At 38.0% G+C, this 23,490-nt stretch overlaps 1 protein-coding gene across 1 annotated transcript in view; it reads right to left on the bottom strand.

Annotated features, from left to right (window-relative positions):
• Nucleotides 1-5,786: 5,786 nt before the first annotated feature.
• The window catches only part of lrig2 (leucine-rich repeats and immunoglobulin-like domains 2), a 52,594-nt gene continuing 34,890 nt past the window's right edge, over nucleotides 5,787-23,490 (bottom strand). Inside the window, exons 11-18 of the mRNA XM_039749309.1 lie at nucleotides 23,177-23,340; nucleotides 18,781-19,101; nucleotides 18,288-18,569; nucleotides 13,420-13,869; nucleotides 13,178-13,330; nucleotides 11,578-11,718; nucleotides 7,434-7,703; nucleotides 5,787-6,181 (exon numbers count right to left, since the gene is read on the bottom strand). Coding sequence (XP_039605243.1) covers nucleotides 5,940-6,181; nucleotides 7,434-7,703; nucleotides 11,578-11,718; nucleotides 13,178-13,330; nucleotides 13,420-13,869; nucleotides 18,288-18,569; nucleotides 18,781-19,101; nucleotides 23,177-23,340 — 2,023 coding nt within the window. The 3' untranslated portion in view covers nucleotides 5,787-5,939. The remainder of the gene's footprint in view (nucleotides 6,182-7,433; nucleotides 7,704-11,577; nucleotides 11,719-13,177; nucleotides 13,331-13,419; nucleotides 13,870-18,287; nucleotides 18,570-18,780; nucleotides 19,102-23,176; nucleotides 23,341-23,490) is intronic.

Genomic DNA, 23,490 nt, shown 5'->3' with positions numbered 1-23,490 from the left:
CCAGGCCAAGGTGATGTGCACATAACACCTGGCTGTGGCAGATAGATGGTCATTTATGGATTATATTTATTATATTATTAGCAACAAGATGCAAATGACAAAAGAAACCAGTCGTTCTCCATTTAGCTTGTTACCATTTACACCCCTCTGTGTATTTATCAAGCACTATTGTGTTTAATTAAATACTTGGAAGGAAAGTGAAGAGAAAAAAGTGAAGGACTGAGAATTACTCCTCCATTTAAGGCCGCAAATCATTTAGATGAAATCCTTAGAAAGGAAAAAAATTCTAGGATATGGGAATGACCTGACATGGCAGAGTTAAAGCACTAACTAAGCAATTAAATTACATTTTTGGCAAGGATCATTTTCTAATTAAGCAACTGGGCTGGAAGAAAAACCTGCAGCCACTGCAGCCCTCCAAGACTGACTTTGCCCACCCCTGATACAGAAAGTAACAAGGCAAATGAAATGTTCAGAATAGTGTGACCTCTAAATGTTTCGCAATCCAACTTTCAAACATATGCAAGCTACCCTAATGGACAAACCATGAAATGAGCCTTGTGGAGAAATGATTCTAAAAAAATCAACTCTTTACATGGCTTTGAGGCAGGGCCATCTTAACGCATGGGCTAGTCTATGTACGTTGTGACTTGCTGAGTGGTAGGGGCGCCAGTGCACTGCTTTGCCTAGAGGCCTGCAATGCTGTTAAGACGGCCCTAGTTTGAGGACCACCACAGTAGTCACCCATCATGTTGGAGGTGGAAAGGCATTATCTAGTTTCTACAACAGAGATATCTTGATGGAGTCTCTTTCCATGTTCATCACTTACTTCACCCAGACTGAAATGTAAGAAACGCTTTTTCAGTGACATCCAGCAGCTGTGTTTCTGGTATGCTGTTCACATGTTCTCTGCATGTTCAGCAGACCTATCAGCTTCCTGGTTCTTAAGAAATTTTTTGCACTACTGGCACTAATGCAGCCCACCAAAAACCACAATGCTTTGATGTGGACCTTGGCATGACGTGACTGGGAAGCAGCAAGAACAGCGATGGAATCTTAACCGACAACTACAAAGTCCAAACTACAGAGATTTATTAGATGGGGCCATTGCTTGTGGTCAACCAATCAGCACAATTCATCACCCGAGCCCCATCCACGATAGATCCTGGTTGAACAAAAAGTACATACCCTGGAGTAGAGCTTAAAAAAAAAAAAAGGATCAGGAACTACCTACCAAGATCTACAAATGGGTTCTAAATTTCCTGAGATTCCAAAAAATTATCAACTTGAAAGTTTGAAATGCGTCCCTTGGACAAAAATTAAAGAAAAGCCATACAAGAGAAGAATGATACACTCCCAAGAAAAGTTAAGTACAGTACAGTGACAAATATAAAATATCTATACACTTGTAGATATGGCACTGCATCCCAGGGTTTAATTACGCTGGGGCCAATTTAGAGTAAGTAACAAAGCAAACCTTCATAGTGTTTTAATGAACAAACACACAAATATGTATAAACTCCACAAACAGACAAGTGGGCATGGGATTAGGACCTTCCCCCACCACCCATATTATTTCCTGGGTTTACTTTAGTGGGGTCTACAGTTGTGCTTGAAAGTTTGTGAACCCTTTAGAATTTTCTATATTTCTGCATAAATATGACCTAAAACATCATCAGATTTTCACTCAAGTCCTAAAAGTAGATAAAGAGAAACCAGTTAAACAAATGAGACTAAAATATTATACTTGGTCATTTATTTATTGAGAAAAATGATTGAATTTCTTGATTGCTTTCAGTATCTGGTGTGACCCCCCTTTGCAGCAATAATTGCAACTAAACATTTCCGGTAACTTTTGATCATTCCTGCACACCAGCTTGGAGGAATTTCAGCCCATTCCTCCATACAGAACAGCTTCAACTCTGGGATGTTGGTGGGTTTCCTCACATGAACTGCTCACTTCAGGTCCTTCCACAACATTTCGATTGGATTAAGGTCAGGACTTTGACTTGGCCATTCCAAAACATTAACTTTATTCTTCTTTAGCCATTCTTTGGTAGAACGACTTGTGTACTTAGGGTCGTTGTCTTGCTGCATGACCCACCTTCTCTTGAGATTCAGTTCATGGACAGATGTCCTGACATTTTCCTTTAGAATTCTCTGATATAATTCAGAATTCATTGTTCCATCAATGAAGGCAAGCCGTCCTGGCCCAGATGCAGCAAAACAGGCCCAAACCCTGATACTACCACCACCATGTTTCACAGATGGGATAAGGTTCTTATGCTGGAATGCAGTGTTTTCCTTTCTCCAAACATAACGCTTTTCAGTTAAACCAAAAAGTTCTATTTTGGTCTCATCCGTCCACCAAACATTCTTCCAATAGCCTTCTGGTTTGTCCACGTGATCTTCAGCGAACAGCAGACAAGCAGCAATGTTGTTTTTAGAGAGCAGTGGCTTTCTCCTTGCAACCCTGCCATGCACACCATTGTTGTTCAGTGTTCTCCTGATGGTGGACTCATGAACATGAACATTAGCCAATGTGAGAGAGGTTCTTCAGTTGCTTAGAAGTCACCTTGGGGGTCCTTTGTGACCTCAACGACTATTACATGCCTTGCTCTTGGAGTGATCTTTGTTGGTCGACCACTCCTGGGAAGGGCAAAAATGGTCTTGAATTTCCTCTATTTGTACACAATCTGTCTGACTGTGAATTGGTGGAGTCCAAACTCTTTAGAGTTTTGTAGCCTTTTCCAGCCTGATGAGCATCAACAACTCTTTTTGTGAGGTCCTCAGAAATCTCCTTTGTAATATTTGATCATTTTCGTGTCATGATACACTTCCACAAACATGTGTTGTGAAGAGCAGACTTTGATAGATCCTGTTCTTTAAATAACACAGGGTGCCCACTCACACCTGATTGTTTGGTGTGCATCCCATTGATTGAAAACACCTGACTTGAAAAAGATTTTGAAATCAGCCATTCACCTTCTAAACTAACTGATCATCCAGCAAGTGAGGTTCACATACTTTCTGGCTACTGTTGATGTAGAAGTACACTCACAATCAGAAAGAGACTATGTAATATTGACATTTGATCATTTTCCTCAATAAATAAATGACCAAGTATAACATTTTTGTCTCATTTGTTTAACTGGTTTCTCTTTATCTACTTTTAGGACTTGAGTGAAAATCTGATGATGTTTTAGGTCATATTTATGCAGAAATATAGAACATTCTAAAGGGTTCACAAACTTTCAAACACAACTGTACCTGCAGTCATCAATGCCAGTCTAATAAAAGCACATCTACTACTTGTAATTTGCCAGAAGCCAACAAGCTACAAATACATTCAAGAATCAAAGGGATAGCACTATCATCTCTGGCATAAAAACTCTTAATTATTTTGAACGAGTCGGTCAGTTTAATAATGACAAATGCACTACTGTATAGATTGCATGTTAGACACAAAAGACATCTCACTCAAACATTGAAGTATCATAACACTTTCACTTAAATTAAATTATTTAAATAAATGGATGCAATAATGAATGATAAAAATCAATTAACTTAAGTCTCTCACAGTTGAAAGAAGAGGATGCCCTGTTATGGACTGGCACTTTGTCCAAGGTTGGTTCCAACCTTTAAAATTATTAACAGATTAATGTATACAGTGGCATGCTTAAAATGTCAGTTGCTAGGAATAGTTCAGTGATCACCAAAAGGCATAAAAGTTCAAGATGACACTTTTTTGCGTATTGTTTTCATTTTGTACAATGAAAAAAAGGAAAGGAGCACCAAGCAAAAGTTTGGGGACCCTAAGATATTTGAGGTCTCAGATGACTTTTCTCAAGGTGGTCTCAGACCTTCATTAACTTATTGGGACTATGGCTTGTTCACAGTCGTCATTAGGAAATCCCAGGTGATGCAAAGTGCAAAGCTGTATAAATTCTCAGACTCCTCAAACCTCGTCCCGATAATCAGCAGCCATGGGCTCCTCTAAGCAGCTGCCAAGGAGTCTGAAAAATAAAAGAACTGACACTCACAGAGCAAATGGCTACAAGAAGATAGCAAAGCGTTTTTAGGTAGCTGTTTCCTCAGTTTGTAATGTTAGTAAGAAATGGCCGTTAACAGGAATGGTGGAGGTCAAGGTGAGGTCTGGGAGACCAAGAAACCTTTCTGAAAGAACTGCTTATTAGATTGCTAGAGATGCAAATAAACCCCCCATTTGACTGCAAAAGACCTTCAGGAAGATTTAGCAGACACTGGAGTGGTGGTGCACTGTTCTACTGAAATAGGACCTTCATGTTAAAATCAGCAGAAGAAAACCATTCCTGCACCCTAGCCATAAAATTCAGCACCTGAAGTTTACAAAAGAACATCTAAACCAGCTTGGTGCATTCTGGAAACAAGTCCTGTGGACTGATGACGTCAAAATAGAACTTTTTGGATACAATGTGCAAAAGTCTCCAATTATCAAGCATGGTGTTGGATTGATCAGGCTTGTGTTGTAGCTAGTGGCACAGGGAACATGTCACTGGTAAAGGGAAGAAAGGATTCAAATAAATACCAGCAAATTCCAGAATAAAACATCACACCATCTGTAAAAAAAAGTTGAAGTTAAAAAGAGGATGAGTCCTACAAGAAGGTAATGATCTGAAACACAGCTCAAAATCTATAATGAAATACCTCAAGGGGTGCAAGTGGATGGCCCTCACAGTCCTCTGACCTAAATAAACATCACTGATTGTGCATAGATCTCGAAAGAGCAGAGAAAGCAAGATGGCCCAAGAATCTTGAAGAATTAAAGTCTTTTGCAAGCACGAATGGGCATGAAGTAAGAACTGAAAGACTCTTAGCTGGCTACAAAAAGCGTTTACAAACTGTGATACTCGCCATTAGGGGGTCATACTAAATACTGACCATGTCGGGTGCCCAAACTTTTACTTCAGGCCCTTTTCATTTTTTTGGTAATTTGCTTCTGTGACTGACAGAAATAAACATGTAATCTTGCTTAAGATATTAAAGAAAGGCGTCATCTCAAGAAAGCAAGGACAAAGCTTCTATCACTTATTAAATAAATCTGCACAAAATTCTTTCTTCAGCTTTGCAAAGGAAAAACTGAAACAAGGCAAGGTTAAACACTTAATAATGCCATCTTTAAAATGTCACCTGCTCTTTCAGTGTGCTCCATAGAAACTCACTCTCTGTCCGAAGGGGGTTGGGGGGGAATGGTTATAACAGATTAAGTAAGATACAAATTACACAAATTAGCATTTGACTTAACAAAATACTTGGTGAGTAAGAGCTCACAGTGAAACTACAACTGCCTGGTCATTTTTGTTTTGTAAAAAACAAGCCAGACAAAAATTTCAAACACAATTCATGATATATTTCTTATTTCCGTACCAATATTATACAATGTATGGTTTCCAATAGTTTAAGAAATTCAAACAATACTTTGTAATACCAGAAATATATATTTACATTAGTGTTTTACATTTGTACATAAAAATTTAAAATGTTTGAATCTATTTACAGTTCAAAATAACTTCTAGTAACTGTTTTTTTTTTTTTAAATTGCTCAGGAAATCAGTCATCTGTACCTGGATGAAGCCTCAGTAAACTGAACATCTGTGACTGAGAGGTGACTGAGTAGCAGCATCACTGCCACAACTCTTAAGAGTATCTCAGATGTAGAAGGTTAACGTGGCTGTGTTTGGTAACTGAGTGGCCACAAGTTTAGCTTGTTCATTGGATCCTGAGTAGCAACAGTGTTTAAAGTTTCAGCAAGTGGCAGCAGACAAGATGCTCTCAGTTCATTGGTTCCATTGGATGTAAACATTGATAAAATTTTTGGCCTTTACTTCAGTCATTTCGAGGTAGTGGGTAACTCAAGAGGAACTTATCTTGCTGCTCTTTTATTTTTATTTTTTTTTTTTTTAAGTGGCAGTCTTATGTTCCCTAAAGTCTGAAGTCCTGCTAGAACTACTTGTCTGTTCCTGTGTCCGTGACACTGATGTCCCATAGGAGTCTGAAAATTTATGTACTACTCCTGTAGCTCCTCCTTTGTCAGGCCGCATGTGACTACTGGAATGTCCTGGCACCACGTGCTGTGAAATGTCAGACGTTGAAGTCAGTTCAGCATCATGATTTAAGAGCCAAAAGTGCACAGGTGCAGTCTCTGCAGAGGCAGGGAAAAATAAATTAAGCAAAAACAGCAAACAATTCAGCTACGTTAACAATGGCATGCAGTTTCTTTAAAACATGTTAACTGCCTGAAGCAATGCAGTATGTTAAATGTTTTTAAAGATCCATTAATATCTCAAGTAATTATTCAGATTTAAGCACTTAACTGGAACAAAGAGCATTCTTTCAGTTCAGCATGAACACAACTAACCTTTAATTCAATTTTTATTTCAGTAGTAACACTTGCGTCTTGCTTTAGTATGTTTTCCCCATTTACTGGATTGCACATAAAGTTAAATGAATCGCATCATACCTTCCTTTGGATATTAAATAAAAACCCCTATGTGTAGCACAAAGTAAAAACATGGCATTAGCAATACCAGAATGCTGATCTTGCATGAAGCTAACTAAGATTTGGTCTTGCATACAAAATTTAATATTGTACATTATAGATAATTGCAAATTACAGGTAATCTAAAGGTGGCTGATGTAGATTAACCTTACAAATGCTTAACTGAATGTGCAATATCCTAATACCAGTAAGACTGCTGTTGTCTCTACGTGATGCAATTGCTGAGCAAAGATTCACCTGACAGTTATGTGTGCAATGGATAATTTAAAACAATTGGTCATTGTCCCATTGGACAAATGCATAATAAAGAATAACGTGCTAAGTTCAAAGATGCAACTGACATGAGAATGGTGTCAGAAAAAGCAAATTTCAAGCTATCAGCAAAATGTCTTTTGGGAATATATATATAATTTATTACATAATACAACATGGCTCAATAATTAAGAAATCATGAAAAAGTGCAAAGTACTTCTCAAAAATATTCAATTTCTTCATAAAGGCAAAACAGTAATCTAGACTCAGCCATAGTGGGATATATACGCAGTTATAACTTGTGAAGATCAGTAGATACTGAGAAGTGAAGCTTACCGGATACACGATCAGGGCATAAAGTAGCAGCATGCAACACAAATAAGTCTGTCAACTCTGATCAAACAGAAACATGTAGATTCTACTACAATAGCATATTTAAAACTGAAAAAGTAACACACCTCAAAAACAAAAAATGAGCACATCCTTAAAGACTATGTTAGGACAGTTTTCTAACTTCAGATTTAAATGTCTTGACAAATTCATTGAAAGTGTATGGGGATCATTTGACTCCAGATACACATCTATCTGTAAATGTAATAATAAAACAATCCATATAAATATCATATCTGAGGAAATATCTTACCATTACTGTGGGTCTGCGAAGAAATTTCTGGCTTGGTAGCTCTAGAAAGAAATACGGTCATATCCTTCTCAGCAACAAGCTTATCTGACAACATGCTGCCTCGCTGGGGAAGGCCAAGAGGTTCTTTAGGTAGCTGCAGTACATTGCTAGATAGGGACTTGTCTAATGGGTCTTCTTCGGTCAGATAGGCATAAGGGCAGCACTCCCGTGTCCGAGTGTAGATGTTTGCATTGTCATAGCAGTCAGAGCAAATAACTAGTGTTCCAGAACCTGATCCAAATAAAGAAAGACAAAAAGCAAAAGAGACATCAAACTCAGTAAAATGAAAAATAATTCTGAAGCAGTTAGAAGATAACAGTGTATCAGGTAGTATTTGAGTAAAACTAAACATCCATTCATCCATTATCCAACCAGCTATATCCTAACACAGGGTCACAGGGGTCTACTGGAGCCAATCCCATGCAACACAGGGTGCAAGGCAGGAATAAACCCTGGGCAGGGTGCCAGCCCACCACAGGGCATGCACACACTAGGGACAATTTAGAATCGCCAAAGCACCTAACCTGCGTGTCTTTGGATTGTGGGAGGAAACCAGTGCACCTGGAGGAAACCCACGCAGACACGAGCAGAACACGCAAACTCCACGCAGGGAGGACCTGGGAAGTGAACCCAGGCCTCCTTACTGCGAGGCAGCTGCGCTATCACTGTGCCGCCAAAAACTAAACATGGTTATGTAATATACAGTACTCAAAAACTTTGTTATTTATTCAAAGAGCTTTAGAGAAGAATACCATCATTATTTTCAAACACTGCTCATTTCTTGGTCTTTGTAAGCTCATAATTTTCAATGCATTACATTTCAGGAGTAAATGAGTAATCAAAATAAAAACATTTGGTTTAGAATTTAATTCTTCTCTGGAGTAACTCAAATCTTTTCAGAATAAATGCAGACTAGTAGAGATGGGGGAGATGGATGCTGTAACAATAAATAGGAGTGCATAACAGGTTTGTATGTATTTATTTCAAATAACGTAGATCAACCCATATGAATCACTTGTTCTCTAAGCCCAAAATTATGTGACTGATTCACTCCAAGCTTTTCTTTGATACAGAATGTAACTGTAAGTGTCACTATTTAAAGTAGTAACTCAGAATTGGATATTGTGGGCAGAACCACATCTATAAATAATGACGGCACACAACACATTTTTGGATATGCAGAGACCTTGAATTTCTTCATTACAAATGAAAGGTACCTCGTGCAGGGCTGGCTCCAATGCTACAGGGAGAGGCTTTGGCACCCCAGTTACCCTGAACTGGAACAAGCAGATTTAAAAACAGATAATCAACAAATAGAATGAAATCCACTTTCATATTGCTAATGCCTTGTGATCTTTGATTGAAATACCAAAATCTGATAACTGCCATCCTAGCAGTATCAGAGAGCTCACATTTTTATTATGGAAATTGCTTGCTATTGCAGATAGCAGAGGTAGTTACAAAATCCTTATTTGGAACTGAAAGTTAAAAAGACCACAATGACTGTGTAATAAAGCTGCTGTGCCTATCACAATAATACCAATAATTTCTCTATATATTCAATTTCATTCCCCAAAGAAAATCTATTGGAATTCAGAATTAAACTTAATCACCATCCAACACCCCCCTCAAACATTCAACGAACATATACAGGAGCTCATGGTGACATCAGACCATTCTAATGCTCAATAATTCAATAAAATAATAAACTACTGTTCCAGTTTTGACATACATGAGCTGCTGAAGCTCTCTGTGCATTGTGGGTGAATGCATAAGTGGGCTCTGCGATAGACCGGTACCGTGTCCTGGGTTGGATCCTGTCTTGCACCATTTACTGTGTGGACAGTCTCAGATAGGAAATGTGAAAGTTCCATTAACACTAGAATTACCAGAGCCTACGAAAAAACTCGTAATTCCGTTCCACCTTAAATTGCTTCTTAAATCCCTTCACACTTCTCCGTCAGCACCCTTTGTCTTCTAAATGTGCTGATAAAGAAAACCTAGTAGCAGCCGGCTATTCCATCCCCCCACCAATTTAGAACGTGCACGAACTTCGCTCAGCTCATGCCTTGATTGAGAATTCAGAATTAGACTAAAAGTGTGCTCTTTCCAGTGAATTTTCAAGCATAAAATATTACATTGGACACTTTCCCTTTTATCATTGCAGATCAATTTAAATATCATGGGGTAAATATCACAAGTAAACAAAGCTCTTTATCAACAAAATTTTGCCGTCTGTATAGAAAAAATGAAGCAAGACTTGCATAGATGGTCAACCCTTCATCTCACTCTAGCTGAAAGACTTAACGTTAAGATGAATATCCTTCCTAAGCTTCTATTTTTATTTTAAAACATTCTAATATACATCAAAATAAATAATTTTTTTAAGAAATTAGATTCAACCATAACCTCATTTATTTGGAATTCAAAACATCCACGTGTCCAAAGAGCGACCCTACAAAGACTTAAGGCAGAAGGTGGTATGGCTTTACCTAACTTTCAGTTTTATTACTGGGCAGCAAACATACAAGCTATAAAAACCTGGACACAAACAGATGAACATACACAGGCCTGGTCCACAATAGAAATAAAATCCTGCAGTACTTCTTTATATTCCCTGCTTTGTGCCCCAATAAATGCAAGTTATCGCCAATATACAGTACTAATAATCCAATTGTGCTTCACTCACTCATTTTGGTTCACATGGAACCAATGTAAAAAGAATATTAAGATGGAGAATCTTTAATCTGTGGAACCTCTGAATGAGAACCACCTTTTTCAACCCTCGCAAACATTTTTTACATATCTGGAAAACATTTGGGTTTAAATAGACAACATCTTTGCATCCTATGAACAATTACATTCCAAATTTAACTTTCCAGCAACACATTTCTTTCACTATCTTCAAATTAGAAAATTTGTTAAACAGAACCTGCCTGATTTTCCTCATCTCGCACCTTCCTCTATGCTGGAAAAAATATTGCTCAGTTTCGAGGACTCAGACAGCATTTCTGCAATATATAAAAGTATTTTACAGTCCCTCCCTTTCAAAGATCCAAGAGGACACTGGGAAAAAGATCTCTCACTCAACATCTCAGAAAAGGAGTGGGAGGTAGAAATGCAGAGAATTCACTTGAGCTCCATATGCTCAAATCATACAATTACTCAACTCAAAATTATCTGTCGAGCACATCTGTCTCGCTTAAAACTGTCCAAAATGTTTTCCAGGGCAAAATACAACCTGCAAACACTGCAATCGAGCTCTAGCCTCAGTAGACCACATGTTTTGGGCCTGCACCAAATTAACATCATTCTGGACCAAAATTTCTAAATATCTATCAGACAGCCTTGGGGTCACAATCCCTCCTAATCCACTAACAGCTGTGTCTGGTGGGCTCACAGAGGGGCGAAGGACAAACAAACTGATCACCTTCACTACACTATTGGCAAGCAGACTTATTTTGCTAAACTGGAAGAATCCTAACTCTCCTCTTTTAAGTCAGTGGGTAACTGATGTTTTTTATTATTTGAAATTGGAAAAAATCTAATTCTCACTTAGAAGATCTGTGCAGAACTTTTTCAAAACCTGGCAGGATCTAATCAATAATATTTTAGAATAAGCTCCTAAAGCACTGAGGAAGTAGATTCTCCTCCCATTTTTTTTTCTTCTCCATTGATCTTTATCCAGCTAATAAACTCATCAATTTATGAATTTTTACAAGCTTTAAGTTTTACTCGGTTGGCCATGCTCTCTTTCTCAGGGGTGGGGGTTGATTTACTTTCAATCCTATTTTTTGAAAAAAATTGATTTATTTGTATGGAATAATTACAATAAAATCAATAGAATAAAAAAAAGCAAAAAATGCTATTCTTAAACTCAAAAACCTTTGAGATTTAGAACACTTTTATATACAAAAATTCTACGATTCAAAGAATGAACACAAAATCACAAAAATCTTTCAAATGCGAGTTTTCAGGACCTGAGCTACTTTAAACCCTACTCCTGGCCTGCATAAAATGCACTCTCTGTAATTTGCCCCAAGGTTCAGAGAATTTTTGTTTCTAATACTGCTTGCTGGTGTCAGTAACAGACTTGGTTACCTACCTGTAGTTGCGTGTGCTATGCCATCACGCTGATCTCGTAAATGAAAGCCATCTCTTCCTGTAAACAGTGAACTAATTCGAGGTGCTAGAAAGGAGTTAATGTCTGCATCAGTGTCACATCCCGAGTCTAGGTAGCAATTACCTGCATGAAAAAAAATCAAGATTTTACTCAGAGTTCTTGTCTGAAAGCACTCAAAACAGTTTTAAAAAGAATTAGCTGTGTTTATAAAACATCACAGGGAATAGTTTTCCTTACACAACGCTAAAAAAGACACATTCAGTTCTCAGTTAATGCAATACAAACTAAAAATATCAACATCTCTGTATGTAAATGTCTGTCAATTTGCTACAGTATCTAACATCTAGGAAACTAGTTTGGTTAAAATATTACACCTGCCCTAGATCAGACCACTTGGTTCAAACTGATGTAAGCGCCTAAAATATGAAACATCAACAAGAACTAGATAAGCTTACACTGCACATTTAAGATAAAAAAATAAGTCGCTACTTCCTTCCTGTTTGTACATGTTTATGTAAAAGGTGCAGTTTGTAAAGCCAGTGATGTGACTAAAGCTGCTTGCTTCCTTGCCTGCACCTAAACGAAAAAAGTTATTTTGCAGAGTCAATAACATTTTATTTTGGCCGATATGTCTCTTCATGATTTTAACACCAGGTTTTCATTAGTAACAGATTCACCCAGAAACATAAGGGAAGATAACAATATACACTCACACACACACATTATAGGCATTATTCTGAAAGGAGTGGATATTCATAGAAGACAATCTAGTTCAAAACTTCATATAAATGGATTCTCAGCAAATGCAAATTTTCTTTGCTTGTACTGCAGCAAGGAGAAAGAAGTACTCTACTACTGGATATAGTTTTTTTTATTTTTTAATGAAAACTGGTACACTATCCGAGACTGCTGGACATTCTGTGGCATGACACTTGCACTGCCATATCAAATGCTCCATATTTGATTTATCAGGATCTTTGCTCTCTTAAGCCATTGTGGCACTGCAGGATTTTTCCAGCAATTTTCTAGTTATCAACATAATTTTCCAAATTTTAGTGAGCTGTGGGCAGTATCAGCATGCTCCAGTGACCGGCAGTTGTCTAGTTTGACATCCCCAGCAATGCCAATTTTATTCTTAAATTGTAGGGGCAGGCTAGAGTGTATGAGAGAAATTGCAAACAATGAGTGCTCGAAGTTGTGTGCTGTGTGCTACTGGCCTTATAAAGAGAAACATTCTGATCCTGACCATACTTTAATTACTATTCGGTTTGTTATTATTTTCTCTCTTCTTGTCTTTTTAACTCATGTCTCACACTGAGTCGACTGCACCTTCAATTTCATTGTTCCTTTGTAAAAGTGACAATGACAATAAATATCTATCTATCTATATGGGATTATTACCCTTAAATGCCACTAGAATACATTGCAAATCACTCCATTTTGCTCCAGTTCCAATTATATAAACATGACGTCTACAAAAATAAAACTAAGATACTGTGTGGGTTTATCCATCCCTGTTGTTGAATTAACTGCAAAAAAAACTAGAATTGAGCTCATGCAGAAGAATCTGACAATGGCATACCATCTGCTGCTTTGTGAGGATGTCCATTTGATGATGGAGGCATTAGCTGCTGATGACTCCCTGCCTCAGAGTTGTTATATCCATCCTGAGGCTCTGAAAGAGTGCCCTGAGATGAAAGATAGCTTGGGATATCAGCTGGCAAATTAATTTCATCTATAAAGGAGAAAATAAACTAAATAAATTACACAATTCCAGTTTTACAGTACAATTTACCAAGTGTTCTTAGTAAACCGTACACTGACCTGTGTTACCAATGCTGTAATCTTCATTCCTCTTCCTCATGTGATAAATAACTACTACCCAGATAAGTGAAGTCCCGACTACACAGCATACAACAACAATAATCACAATTCCAACTGTAGTCCAACCATCTGTGTCATAGCCAGGGCTGCCTGGTACCAAGTCGCAGTTTGGAGTAGAAATAATGTTTAAATAAATATGACCCCTCTCAGTGCCCAGTGTGTTTGACATAAGGCATGTATATTTTCCAGCATCTGCAGGATTAGCATCAACAATTATCAAAAGTTGGTTGGCAGCAGCAAAGAAGTGCCTCTCTGTGATCACTAGGGGCTCATCATCTTTAGTCCAGTTTAGCCTGGGTGGAGGGCTGCCCCCAGCAATGCACTGTAAAACAGCGGTTTCTCCCCTAGCAACTGTGCGGTCCTCCAAAGGCCTGATGAAGGAAGGTGTTTCTGTAAATCAAAGAGAGAGAGAGAGAGAGATGCTCCATTAGAAACATTTATACCAAAAAATAGGCCAAGTGTATCTGTTAAATGTTTACATTAGTGACAAGCCCAGCTAAGTCAGCTGCGGAAGTTTAGTCCAATACAAATCTTAATTAACTACCCATCTACCCATTTTGGTAACCTATTTAATCCAATACATAGTGACAGGGAGCTGGGGACTATTCCAGCTGTAGGATGCATAAGGAAATAATCAATCCTGAGTAGGATTGATTATGGGAACATACGGACATTGGATGAACATGCAAAACACCACAAAGAGTTTGAGCAGGTCAGAAATCAAATCCCTATCTGTGCAGAGATAGGATACACTGTTTTGTCTCTCAAATGTTAAAGGTATGTACTGTATGTTAGGTTAACTGGTGACTCTAAAGATGCACAATGTGAGACAACATGGTCTATATGTGCCCCTCAAATTGGGCATGGCAGGTTTTAAAAGTGGATGGATGTTTGTTGCACATTTAACCAGTATATCCCTGTAGTCATCCTATTCTGCCAAGTCTGTTTACAGAATAAGCATATGAGTAAATAAGATGAATACTGACTCGCTTTTACAGATAAGCACAATACAGAATAAGAAAAATATAAAAATCTAATTTTCTCACAACAAAATTGATAAAACACACTAAGTAATTCACTATAAATAACTCAAACTTGCATTACTCACTAGTTAATACCCATTTTTAAATTACTTTTTATTTCTATACTATTTTCACCCATCATTTTATTTTTAAGCTTAGTTACATGAACATTTGACCATTTTTAAGAGAATCATTCAGCTTAGTTTTCATTTTAGTCTAAAAATATCTGTCCAATAAAGATTAAGAAATGCACACTGTGCCTACATGCGACAGGATTTTGAAACAGGCCAATATACAATAATAAGACTCAGTGACCTTCTCATATTCAGACTGTTTTAAAAACTACGTCAGTCTCACATTATGATTGTGCATTGAAAAATAAAAATTAGAAAATTACAGTATGTGGTTATGGCAATGGATAGAAGCTGACGTAATACAACACATTTGTGATAGCTTATAGGTAGTATGAACAGACAGAGTTCAGCGTTCTGCCGTTAGTTTGGTTGAAGCCAAATGAACATGGACACTCCACTGTGGGACTGCACCGTTGTTGAGATTGAGATTTCTTTGGGCAGAGAGTGAAGCCTGTTGAAATTCAACTAAGTTAATGGCAAGGCACTGCACTGCACATGATCCAGCTACTCATAAGTCAGCACAAACATGATGTGTTTCATCAGCTTCTAACCATTCCAGGCTGCCTTTACTTTTTGATTTACCTTTGTATCATTAGAGCTCTGTACACAGAGCAGACGGTTTAAAAATGTCCAGAGCTCTGAAAGTAAACTGCAGAAAAGTAACTACAGGACTTAAAGAAGGTAAATAATTCATACACTACTGATTACACACTTGCTCACTACTGCCACATTCACTCTTGTAGTTCACAGTAGTCTCAGACAGTACTGTCCCATTTAGAACCAATTCTCTACTGTACATCCATGCTATGTTTAAATAAAAAAAAAAAAACATGTGTCTGAGAAGCTGGCAACTGTAAAGCTAATCAGAGGCTTAGTCATTTAGTGAAAAAGGAGCAACAGTCGACAGCTATGCACCCTGTAGAACTTACAACAGCTAAAAATAAAAAATCAATATTTGTATTAGTGTCTAAATGAAGATTCATACTCTGTTTATCCAGCAAGAAACAATCTTTAATTGTTTATCCATCCTTTCATTCATGATAAAATATGCTTAGTCGACCACAGCTTAAGTCAAGTCAACAGCATCAGATGCAAGGCAGAGCGATATAACCAAAGTACAAAAAAAAAAAAAAAAAAAAAAAAACTTCAATTCTCAAAAAAGACAAAAACAACGCAAGAAATAAAGAGGGTGTTGGTGGTATGGGGATGGATGCTGGGCCACTGCAAGACTTTAGTGCAAGGCTAGGCAACGTTGCGTCCTGGAGGGCCGCAAAGGCTGCAGGTTTTTGTTCCTGTTTAATAATGAAGCTCAAGTATTGCTCAAGTATTGCTGATGAAGAACGTATTGCTGAAATGACATTTTGATGCTTCATTTTCTTGGTCTCACTTGTTAAGGTTCCCACCCTTAATTGCTTATGTCAGTCTTAAACAGCTGCATTCACTTTTTAATGGCTCCTTATCCTCTTTAATAAAACCCCTGTGTGCGTCCAGGTGTCTGTGTGTGTCTTCTGGTGAAGTGCGCATGCGCGGGGTCACACGCACGTGTTCAGTCTCTTCCTGTGTAGACACACACACAGGCGCATGAGAGACAGACACGCACACACAGGCGCGTACACGACAGACACACATGCACACACAGGCAGGCACCCACGCGACAGACGGACACATGCACACACACACACACTGGCACGCACACGCACTGGCGGACACACACGCACTGGCGCCCGCGGGACGCACACACACACAGGCGCACGCGGGATGCACACACACACACACAGGCGCACGCGGGATGCACACACGCATGCACACACACACACAAAGGTTTGCGCGTGCATTGTTGCAATGTTACTTTTCTTGGTTGTTTATTACATTTTCAAATGTTCATTTTTTTCCCTGTTTTTAAAACTCATTAAAAAAAGTGTTTTTAGCGAGCGGGTCATAAGGCTATAGCGCGGACTCTTCCAGTCTTAGTTTTCTCAGTTGTTCAAGGTTTTCTTAGTGTTATTCAATGTTTTTACATTTAGTTTACTATTACGCTGTGCATTCAGTGGTATAATTAACTATATTTGTTCTTAAAAACGTAAAAAAATATATATTTACATACAGTTTATACGGTCTGGAATGGATTAATTGTATTTACATACAATCCTATGGGGGGAAATTACTTCGGTTCAAGAACAAATCGGGTTAGAACCAGAGTTTTGGAACAAATTATGGTCGTGAGCCGAGGTTCCACTGTATTACTGTCATACAAAATTACAGGCATTTTACGGAAATACAAACCAGTATTACTGAGAGAGAAAATTAAAGGCACACAATACAGTGACGTATATTACAGCTACATACAAGGTCCATTGCCTTTTAATATAGACTGTTCCTACTAATGTTTATGCACTACTGTTCTAGCGCCCGCTATTGTAACAGGCTTAATGTCTAGTTAGCAATAAGATGCAAATCACAAAGGAGCCAGCAGTTCTCTGTATAACTTCCATTTACACCTGTGTGGAGTCACCATGCACTATTTGGTTAAATAGAACACGTAAAAATGTGACAGACTGAAAAAGATCTGTTTTAGACTTCAAATCGTTTAGATGATAGCCTTGGAAAGGAAAAAAAAAAATCTACAAGAATCTAACATTGCAGACTAACAAGCCATGAAATTAAATAAGACCTGCGATTGGCAAGGACTGGTTTCTAATTAAGCAACTGGGTTGGAACGAAAATCTGCATTAACTGTTACCCCCAGGACAGACACTGCCTAACCCTGCTTTGGAGAGGAAGGTCAAGAAAAGGTTTAGGCTTACTGTAAATGTTGAGTTAGTGGATCTTCATATCCTAATCCCACAAACTCCATACTTCACTTTATTTAACATGTTTTGTACTTTTCCTGGCACATTTTACATAAAGTTGCTTTTCCAGGATATCACTGTGTTTCTTCCTAATAGTCTAATTCTTTGCAACTTGGTGGTGGACCTAAGTCGCCCAAACCACCACACATCTGGGGCTCTTTTCTAAATTTTAAAAGTTTGAACTCAGAAAAGTTATTCATTAAAATATTTGGTCAATGAGCTTTGCTTCACTATCTTTTCAAACCAATCACTTCATAGTGATTGACATTTCCGTTGGTTAAGCATAAGAAACTATTTTAATTTCAGTTGTCAAAGGATTCACAAGGAAGTCACGTTTAAGTATCTAATTAGTGAGAGTAGGGTCATTGTATGGTCCCTGCTCTGCACATTTTTGCCAAAGACTTTCTTGGCATAGCATTCTAGTGCTACTATAAAATGTGAACTCAATGTTGTGTGCATTCGCCTATGTGTGCACCCAAGAGGAAACACTGATTACTGGCCACTGGTTTGTTTTATAAAAATAGAACAAATGTTCTTCCCTTCTGTACATTTTTATTTTATTTCAGTTAGTCTGAGTAGATGGCTTTCACTTTACACTCAGCTTTGAGTTTCAGATTTGAATTCATTCAACGAAATGCTTTTTATAAATTTCACCTACTAATTTTCAACCATAAGAACCATAAGGTGCAGGTCAGGAGACTGAGATGGACTAGAGAGGACTAGAGTTGGCCTGTACTTGATTTTTGTGATTCTCTAGTAAAGCTATTTGAGACACAGTTCAAATGATAAACAGCAGATCTTACCTAAGACAGTCAATGTTGCATTAGCAGACATTGTGCCGGCCGTATTCTGGGCAGTACAGCTGTAAACTCCCATGTCTTCAATTTTGACATTTGCAATAAAAAACACATCATCCTCTGGCATGACATGCATCCGTCGTTCTCGTGCAGCTGGGAAATCCGTGCCTCCATCTTTCTGCCAAGCAATCTGTGGCGATGGATGACCCTCAGCTGCACACTCCAGTCGAGCCATGGCACCAGTCCTTATGGTGAGATCCATTGGAGTCTTCATGAAAGAAGGTAGCTCTAAAAAAAGACCAAAAAATCAAGAATATCAAATATGGAAATGTAGAACTAGGGTGTTGCACAGTGTTTGCCATTAAGGATGGAATAAGAAGTCAAGCAAAATGACACCATACTGTAATCTTTTTAGTTAGCCAATAAAAGCTGTCATTTTGCTTCCATTGTCATTAAATATGAAAATGAAAAAAGTAAAAATTGTACAAAAAACACGTACCATTCACTGTTAGCTTTGCCTTTTGGGAGTAATTAGAACCAAAATGATTTGTCACAACACACTGGTATCGGCCCTCGTCAGTAAAGTTTATATTTAAAAGATGCAATACTGAAGTGTATTCAATAAATCGAGCTTCCTTTTCTTTATAGCTGGCAAAATTCTGAATAACAGCATCATAAAGAAGCTCTCCATCTTTCCTCCAAGCTGCAGTCATCGCTGAATCACTGCTGCTGTGAGCCTGGCATGTTAGAGTGACATTGGAACCCTTCAAAGCTATTGCAGTCTCTGGGTGAACCACTATGAGAGGCTTTGGAAAGTCATCTAAGAAAAAGCAAAAACATTTAAGTTTTAATGTACCTCCAAATCATCAGGCAATCTACATACAAGCAATGTTTGAGGTTAGGTCTTTTACCATCATCAGAGATCAACATCATCCTGTTTCAGACAAATGCTTTGTAGGCAGAGAATAAGTTATTTAATTTATATTGTACATGTGGATTTAAGGATTTACTTTTACTACTACATTTGACTAATGTTTTGGGGATGCACTATATAAATACAAGTTTGTACTTCATAAATACTTCATATTTAACACACAAAATACATTTTAATAAAAGATTTTTGTTCAGCATACTGCAAATACTACAGAAAAACCTAGAAGTTAAAGCAGAGATGACAACATGCTTCAAGGTATCATCATTATATTCCAGGCACTCCTTCTGGGACTCCAACCTGCGAGACTGGGGAAAGGTTGAGAAGTGATCGTGAGAGGAAATGATAGCGTCATGAAAACGAGACGGACTGTGAACAGACAGAAGCAGAAATGCTCCTACATCACCACATAATTACTATTCGGACAGTGATTCTGAGTAGGCTGTTCCTATCAAATCAATGTCCAAGGGTTTTCTTTTGTAATTTTGGTTCCCTTATAAAAAATCATAATGCTGTGCGACGAAGGGCCCAGTTCAGCGGCCCTGGCAGCCGCGAGGAGGGAGCCCTTCATAGACAACTTTAACACGCGCAACGTAGTTGGGCGCACATGGCTAGTAGTATAATATCAGCCGACTAACCTCCTTTAGCAGCTGCTAACAGTTCAGTGAAAGTTTAATGCCTTTAATAAATGTTGTGAGTTTATAGGATCTGTTCAAGATCAAGTTAATTTTCTTCATCAATAAACTCATTTCTATTAAATTTAGTTATGGAGTAGTCATTACCAGAAGCTCAAAAGGCATGCCATTCCTTCCCAACTGTGTTTGCCAAGTGCACAAGACTTGTGTTATTTTTCTTTTTCAGACAGACAGGCTGGGACAGATTGACTAAAAATGAATCAAAAGTACATCTTATCTTTGTTTTTAAGGTTCATTTGCACTGCAGTGCTGTTATTTAAAAATGGGTTACGTTTACTATCAAAAATAGAGTTCAACTGAAAATTAGTTTTAAGATTAGAAATACCTAGCTACTGTGTTCTCAAAATGATCTTTATTTTGGTAAAATAAAGCAATAATAGAATTTCTGCTTTAGCTAAAAAAGTGATTCTTTTTCCTTCCACACAAAAAAGGCAGAAAAATATTAAAAGGAGTTGAAAATAATTAAATGTGATTTTAAAAGTCTATATCATAAATGCTCAATTTATAAAAACTAAATATTAAGCTTTAATCTCTTCGTCTCCCCTCCAGGAATTGCCATCTTACCACAGAGGAGAGGTTTGTGTGCTCCTGTGACCCAGGGAGCTATGTTGTACAGAAGAGAAGCTCCTGGCAAGGCCTCCCAAGACTAACTGGTCTCAGGTGGGGTATCAGACAAAGAGCAATTCATAGCCTCTAATGATCCACAAATTTAAAAAAAGAGTACCCCGTTTGGTATGCAGCCAGTCATGGGGTAGTGCCTATTGGTGAGTGCATGACGGCCAGGCCTGCCATGTGACCCAGTCAGGCACTGTCTGAAGTTGCAGCATGGATCTGACCTTCAGTGAGCCCTCCACTTGTAGGAGGAATAGGGACAGAGTGCAATGTGACCTGGGCACCAGTTAAAAGGCATAGGCCTTTGTACACTGGAACCCAGACACAAACTGGCCATACATTGGTAGCAAAAATTATCACAGTTTTTTGCTGATGATATGGTCCTGTTGGCTTCATCCGGGGTGAAGAAAGAGTGGAGTCAAAAGGCAAAGCTCTTGATTTATCAGTTGATCCACATCCTTACCTTCACCTCTGGTCGTGACATTTGGGTAATGGCCGAAAGAAGGTGATTGTGGGTATAACCAGCTAAAATAAGTTTTCTTCATAGGGTGGCAGGGCTCTCGCTTAGAGGGTAAGAAGCACAGACATCCAGGAGAGGCTCAGGGTAGAGCTGCTGACCCTGCACATCAGAAGGAGCCAACTGAAGTGGTTGTGGCATCTGATATGGATGACTCCCAGAAGGCTCACTGTGTAGGTTTTATGGGCACAGCCAGTTGGGAGGAGTACTGGGGAAAGACCCAGAGCTTACCGGAAGGATTATATATTCAAAAATGGTCTGGGAATGCCTTGGGATCCCGCAGTATGAGTTGGCAAGTGTAATTGGGGAAAGGAATGTATGGGCCTTACTGCCAAGACTGTTGCCCCCACAACCTGATCTCGGATAAGCCATGGAAAATGGATGAATACATTTCTTCTTCCCATATCCATCTCCAAATGATGCAGCAGCTGCATTAGCAGGTAAACTAATCAACAGTCTACCACCAGTTTCTTTATGAAGTTGTAAAAATAATTACTGTATAAATGATATATATAATGATACTATAAAAGTATTAAAAAAAAGCTTGTGAGGTGTGATCATAAAAAAAAAGTGTGCAAAGTGCTAAGTGCTGCTGGATACTTAGTGAACACTAAATGATAAATCAACTCTGTATCTGGAGATAATTCTGATTATTGTAATGTTAAAACATGTGCTTACTTGTACTTTAAAACACTTGATTTTACAGAGTTATGGGTAACTAGCCACTGCATTTTCATTCCATTTAATTTATTTTTGTATAGCACACTTCTCCAAGTACAGGCTCAGAGTGCTTCAATGGATTTACAGCTACTATATAATGTAATAATAACAGCTAAACCACACATCATCATCACATAAAAAACGATAAATTAGATTAAACACACAGTAAAATGAGTGCTTTCAATTAGATTAGTTTAAAAGATTCATGAAAATATGAGTTAACAATGCAACTGAGATATGGCCAGCTGACAACTGAAGAAAAAATAAACCTCTTGAGGCCGACAGTTAGTTACAACAAAGTCATATTCAAAGTCAAACAAAATGAAGCCCTGTAATTAAAGGATCTCTAGCTACTCAAAAATTAACATAGCTCTAATTTTAAACACTTTTAAAAAGGACAGAATATTCATCAGACACATGGTTGCTGTGAAAAATGAGAATCAACTTAATTTCTGAATTCTTGTCAAGGGCATGTCCATATTCTTTTTATTACTGTATGTAATTGGTTGTTGTGTTTAACTTTTCAAATGCGTTTTTTTTTTCAGATTAATATTGGCATAAATACTTCAGGGCCCAGTGCTGCCAGAACAGGCTTACTGGGAAATGAATCGAAGGGCAACTAATGGTAAGGACTAATGGGTAACCAGAGTGGCTTTACAAGAAATTATGAGCAACCCTGACCTTTCAGTACGACATTATCAAAGAGGTAACTGGCAGGCAGCTGCTAAAACTGTGCAAAGAAAACACTTAAGACCTCTGCTATTTAACTTGAAGTTGATGTACATCAACTGCTGATGAATATGTTATATCTTCAAATGAGGCAATAAATATCCTACAGGCAACTACAAGTCATTAAAACTGTTGCATTAAAAATATGCAGTTACTTATAAACTTACTGAGCATTCTTATCAGCTATTCTAATCAATGTTAAATATTAAGTATTTTTCATTTTTACATAATAAATTTGTCTTGTTTTAACTGCTAATGTGAGTCACAATATAGGTGATAGTACATATTTTTCCAGCATTGTTTCTCTGCTATGTGTGAGTTTGGAGACCCGGCTGCACTGACTGGGTGGGATAGTCCAAAATCAGACATCTGTAGAACAAACTTCCTGCTAGCACATACTGCTAATGCAACATACATCTTAATGTATTATCGTCATGTTACACATTCTGATGATCACATTATTTCTTTTAATTATTTACTGCCAATATCTATAAGCCCCGCCCCCAACACTTTCACTGCTTAATTTGCTTCTATTTATACCTACCATTTTGATTTATTGTCTTGATCACTAACTTTAATGAACATATGAAACCCACACAATATAACTCATGACTATTTAAACATTCCATCCATATCATTCCAGTTGCCACCCACATTCACAGCCTAATAATCAGCCTACATAGATTCCTACCACAAATCAAAGCCTCTGTCTTGACGTCAAGAATACTGCTCCCAGCCAATCCAACAGGATGTGCACAGACTGCTACAACAGACTCCTGGAAGTTATTTTCGACCAGCCATTGGCGGAGCCAGGCCAGCTGACAGTCGCACAACAAGCTGCTTGAGTTCATTAAGCTGTTAGGAAAAAGGAAAAAAAAATGAATTAATGCCTGTTAACTACATGGATTAAAATTTCACAATTCACTGATTCTGTCCTTAGCAGGATATATGCTTGTAATCCATAAAATATTGATAACTTCTTTTTTTTTTTTTTTTAAACAGACA

This window comes from Polypterus senegalus, chromosome 3 (genome assembly GCF_016835505.1).
Source record: "Polypterus senegalus isolate Bchr_013 chromosome 3, ASM1683550v1, whole genome shotgun sequence".
In the NCBI taxonomy this organism is placed as follows: domain Eukaryota; kingdom Metazoa; phylum Chordata; class Cladistia; order Polypteriformes; family Polypteridae; genus Polypterus; species Polypterus senegalus.
This window is presented reverse-complemented; position numbering and strand designations above follow the sequence as displayed.